The sequence below is a fragment of the Convolutriloba macropyga genome, chromosome 3 (assembly GCF_964194025.1).
Source record: "Convolutriloba macropyga chromosome 3, txConMacr16.3, whole genome shotgun sequence".
In the NCBI taxonomy this organism is placed as follows: Eukaryota; Metazoa; Xenacoelomorpha; order Acoela; family Convolutidae; genus Convolutriloba; species Convolutriloba macropyga.
In genome coordinates, this window is record NC_134470.1 from 46,052,598 (window position 1) to 46,058,132 (window position 5,535).

Below are 5,535 nucleotides of genomic sequence, written 5' to 3' on the forward strand. Positions count from 1 at the left end.
TGTTTCACAACCAGATCAGAACAAGCACTGTTCAGTCAGTCGTCAGTACTAAAAACAGAATATACAGGGTGATGGCATGATTAACCCACAAAACAGTTTTGTATGCCCAGAGCATTTTCAGACTTGACTTTTACTATGCTTCAGAGTAAAATCAGAGATTTTTTATTCTGTATTTTACGGTGAAAATTTAAAATATGTTATTATCATAGTACTATTCAGAGTAAAAATACAGAATTGAAAAACTGTGGTTCAGAACTGATTTTTTCTGGGTATCAAGTCCGGTCTGCAGTGGTCTCGATTTTTGACACTTTCGATTGTTGTTCAACCAACTTTCATTCAGAGGGGATTCATTAGATGGTACTTTAATTCTACCTGTTAAAGGTTAAAATTTTGGAAATGTGGCCTACAAATGCAGTATTTACTAACTAGTGTGTGAATATAGTTAACTTTGTTCAGCATTATTGAATGTCGCAAGACAGCCTACCATTTGAAGAGAATGGTAGAGCAAATATAAATCTAGTGGCGTATTTTGTCCATACCATCTATAACAAACAGATACAAATTTGGGACGTTATATTGACGCCACTCGTCACTGATGAGAAGAACCTAGAATCGGTTAGAATATGAATTAGTATATCGAAGTATATCGATTAAATTATTGTCCAATTAACCACTGATTATCTCAATTCAGCCAAATATTTGAATTAGCAACTCTTGAGCACTTTTTTGCCTCAAATCCAACCATGCAAATCTTTGTCCAAACCCTCACCGGCAAAACTATCACTTTGGAGGTAGATGCTTCCGACAGGATCGATAGCATCAAAGCTAAAATTCAAGATAAAGAGGGAATTCCTCCGAGCATCAGAGGTTGATATATGCGGGGAAACAACTTGACGATGAGCGAATCCTCTCAGAATACAACATTCAGAGGGAATCCACTCTTCATCTTGTGCTACGTCTCAGAGGCGGTATCCAGATTGTTGTGAAGATGCTCAATGGGAAACCTATAATGTTGGAAGTTGAACAATCAGATACAATTGGCGACGTCAAGACAAAGGTTTAGCAAAAAGAGGGAAATCCACAGGAACAGCAAAAGCTCATCTACAATAAACAGAAATTTTTCTCAGGCTAGGCTTGTTCATTTGACAATTTATACATTTACTAACAAAAAGTTGAACGTCTTGGGTAATGCCAGGTCATCATATGACTGATGCCTCTGTTCAATTCTTCCCAAGATGTGTCTTATGCGGTTTTGCCAAAACCAAGATTCCTAGTTTGGGTAGAATGAGAAGAACAACAACTCTGAAGAATTTTTCATTATGTATAGTCAGTGCATCTTTCTGTTGTTAGAATCCCATTCCCGCTGCTGAAAATTGTTGCCAATTGTCATTTTTGATTCGTTTCTTCATGTGTTGAAAGAATCTGTTTGTTCCAACTTAGTGTTGATTTCTAATTGGGTCACCAAATCACTCTGAGCGAAGTAGAGGTTATTGATTGCGAAGCACACTCGATCGTTGTCGGATTCGTTTTCGTCAATATTCGTTTTGCTCAATGCATCTGCATGGGTTATCTGCTCTTTTGGTATATACTTCAATTCAAGTTCAAAACCCATTAGAGTTATTGCCCATCTTCTAATTCTAGCTGATGCAGTTTTCGGGATCTCCTTGCCTGGTGCAAAGAGATATTTGAGGGGCTTGTGGTCTATCTGTATGGTGAGTTGTCTTCCAAGAAGAAATTGTTTCAATTTTGTGACCACAAATTCAATTCCCAGTGCTTCACGCTCTACGTTTGAGTAGTTTTGCCCCGCTTGAGTCAACTTTTTTGATACATATAACTGGATGTCCTTCTGGCGACAGAACCCAGCCAATAGTTTTTTCAGAGCCGTCTGTAGTAACTGTTGCTTCTTTTGTAAACTATAGGGCTGTACATTTGGATTAGCACATAACTCAATTTATGTCTTCAAAGGTTTTTTTGCAATTTGCCCCATGATAAATCGCTATTTCTCATGTTATTTGAGGGTAGCATTTTTGTTGCAAAATCAGGAATCATTCTTCCATAAAAGTTTGCCAGTCCGAAAAACGATTCGAGTTGTTTTTTGTTAGTTGGTGTTTTTGCTTTTTTATTATTTCAACAAGTTTGGGATCTGGTGCTATTCCATTCTTTGAAATGGAGTATCCCAAAAAATTAATGCTATCGACTACTTCTTTGAAACTTCGTAACAGAAAACAAGTTTCTTGATGTTTCTTTGAAACCATCACATGATCAATTGGGCGACCGCCTGTGTAACAGGATATTTACGCAGAAATATCTGCACAACTATCAGGATACAAATTGTGCTTTAAAACACAAGAATTTCCAAACAATAAATAACATAGGAACATCAAAGTCAAACTTTCATTAGGAGGTTATAAGCGACTTGTGAATGAGATTTTGTAGCTGGGCACGATCTAAGCTGGGCAAATGAAAATAAGTATACACCAACTTGGTTCCATAACATAAAACAATATTGCAGAACAAAAAAGATTGGGGTCCCTTTTGTTTCTGCCCTCCAGCTTAGTGTCTGCATATTGTTTGCGACCCCTTCAAACGGGCAAAAATTTTATAAAAATGTTTGACTAAAAAAAGCTGGGGCTCTGTATTTGGGGTGAAGAACGTGCTGGGGGGTAGCTATTAACGGAAAAGATTACGTCATATTTCATCTCGGTTGTGCTGAAGTTCATGATGTGGTTTGTAAAAGGATCGCTGACTCTAATTAAGTGAAATGGAAAGATATTGCATTCGTCGACAGCAGCGTAGCGCCTCTAGATATAAGACAGAATTTCGAATTGACTTTAGTAGAGTCGTGCAATCTTATTTGAAAGTCGAACTTTGCAAATTCTAAAATCTTGCTTCCTACATAGAAAAATTATATTGTAAAATCTTGCCTTTTATATAGAAAGGCACCCCCTGACCCCAGTTTTATGGCATATCAATCCCAAAACATTGTCTTCCACCCGTACATCGTCAGCCCAGTACTGTATCATTGTATCATAAGAGTATCTTATTTTTATTATGTTTTCTTGAATCCTCATAATTGGCAGTATGATTATTATCGGCAGATAGGTACCTTTTTCTGGAAACAGACTGAGCATCTATACTTTTTGTCTCGTCTAATGTTCATTGGAAAGTCATGAAAAAATTGAAAATTGCGGCAACAAAAAACTTTGGGCGATGCACTTTTTGAGCATGACGATGACTTACAATATTAAAACATGGCAAATAAAGTATTAATATTGGCAAAAATTCCCGCCAAAACCAGTAACTAGACGCCGAGTGACTGGAACCTAAAAAATTGTTAAATTTTTGGCCCAATTTGCAGATTTTTGCAGATATTTTTATCAGATTGTGATGGAATTTTGTGTGAATGTCTTAGTTTTAGCTCAATGAAAACATACAGTACTGGCCGACGATATACAATTGATGTTTCAGGACTGACAAGTTTTAATATGATCAGCACAACACCTAGAGAAGTGATCAAACTCAATAAACTATTTAACATAGTTTGACTGTTATTCTAATCGCTATCTTTCAATTCGAAACAACCTTTCTGAAGTGTTTTTAATCTGGTTAGTACAGACTGACAAAGTTTCCGAACCGAGTCAGTACCCGCACGGTTTGTTTCACAACCAGATCAGAACGTGCACTGTTCAGTCAGTCGTCAGTACTAAAAACAGAATATACAGGGTGATGGCATGATTAACCCACAAAACAGTTTTGTATGCCCAGAGCATTTTCAGACTTGACTTTTACTATGCTTCAGAGTAAAATCAGAGATTTTTTGTTCTGTATTTTACGGTGAAAATTTAAAATATGTTATTATCATAGTACTATTCAGAGTAAAAATACAGAATTGAAAAACTGTGGTTCAGAACTGATTTTTTCTGGGTATCAAGTCCTGTCTGCAGTGGTCTCGATTTTTAACACTTTCGATTGTTGTTCAACCAACTTTCATTCAGAGGGGATTCATTAGATGGTACTTTAATTCTACCTGTTAAAGGTTAAAATTTTGGAAATGTGGCCTACAAATGCAGTATTTACTAACTAGTGTGTGAATATAGTTGACTTTGTTCAGCATTATTGAATGTCGCAAGACAGCCTACCATTTGAAGAGAATGGTAGAGCAAATATAAATCTAGTGGCGTATTTTGTCCATACCATCTATAACAAACAGATACAAATTTGGGACGTTATATTGACGCCACTCGTCACCGATGAGAAGAACCTAGAATCGATTAGTATATGGATTAGTATATCGAAGTATATCGATTAAATTATTGGTCCAATTAACCACTGTTTACCTCAATTCAGCCAAATATTTGAATTAGCAACTCTTGAGCACTTTGTTGCCTCAAATCCAACCATGCAAATCTTTGTCCAAACCCTCACCGGCAAAACTATCACTTTGGAGGTAGATGCTTCCGACAGGATCGATAGCATCAAAGCTAAAATTCAAGATAAAGAGGGAATTCCTCCCGAGCATCAAAGGTTGATATATGCGGGGAAACAACTTGACGATGAGCGAATCCTCTCAGAATACAACATTCAGAGGGAATCCACTCTTCATCTTGTGCTACGTCTCAGAGGCGGTATCCAGATTGTTGTGAAGATGCTCAATGGGAAACCTATAATGTTGGAAGTTGAACAATCAGATACAATTGGCGACGTCAAGGCAAAGGTTCAGGAAAAAGAGGGAATTCCACGGGAACAGCAAATGCTCATCTACAATAAACAGAAATTAGAGGATGATCGAACCCTCTCTCACTATGACATCCAGAGCGAATACACAGTGAGCCTGGTAATTCGACCAGGTGGAAAGTAAATATTTGACAAAACTCTGGCCTGCACGGCTGCAAAATAACTAAATTGAGGTTGACAGCGAAAATAATACAAATGTTCCGAGTTGATCTTAATGACTGACATCCACTCTCTTTAAAGCAGAAGATGTACTAAAGCAGATCGATATGTCAGCAATGATTAGAATGATTTTTTAGAAAAGTATACATCCAGGAGATTTAATTACAACTGTTAATTGTTAGTTGTTAGTTAAAGTGATCCGTCATTAAACAGCGAGTCGAGTTTTAGAGATTCAGATGTTATCCTGAAATTAAACAAATCGAAAACATCGGCCAAATAAAGAAGAGTAAATAAACCATAAACTTGAAAGGAAAATGATATCTTTGTTTATTGAATAAACTTCCAAAAAATGGTTCTTGTACTGAAAAAAAAAGAAAATCTGTCATGTGCAGCTTTGCCGGGACTTTAATTTAATCAATCAACGCGCGCCTCGCAATTAACGTAGAGAGTTCAAGGAAACGCTGGAAACTCAAAATTTTACAAACAGCAGCACTCCTGAACCCCATAAGCTCGGATTTTCCAAAAAACGAACGCCCGAAGAGAATCCAAATATTTATTTAAAGGCACATTCAGTTTAAAGTGGCAAACTTTTGTCAAGACTCGCGGGATGCCAAAAATATTTTCATGGAAAAGTTTTACTAG

At 36.9% G+C, this 5,535-nt stretch overlaps 1 protein-coding gene across 1 annotated transcript; it reads left to right on the forward strand.

Moving 5' to 3' along the window:
- The first annotated feature begins 641 nt into the window (after window positions 1-641).
- On the forward strand, window positions 642-5,074 carry LOC142336236 (uncharacterized). The gene is given in 3 exon segments (XM_075384914.1): window positions 642-855; window positions 858-969; window positions 4,399-5,074. Coding segments are annotated over 3 exon segments (684 nt in total). The 5' UTR covers window positions 642-743; the 3' UTR covers window positions 4,859-5,074.
- Window positions 5,075-5,535: the final 461 nt, after the last annotated feature.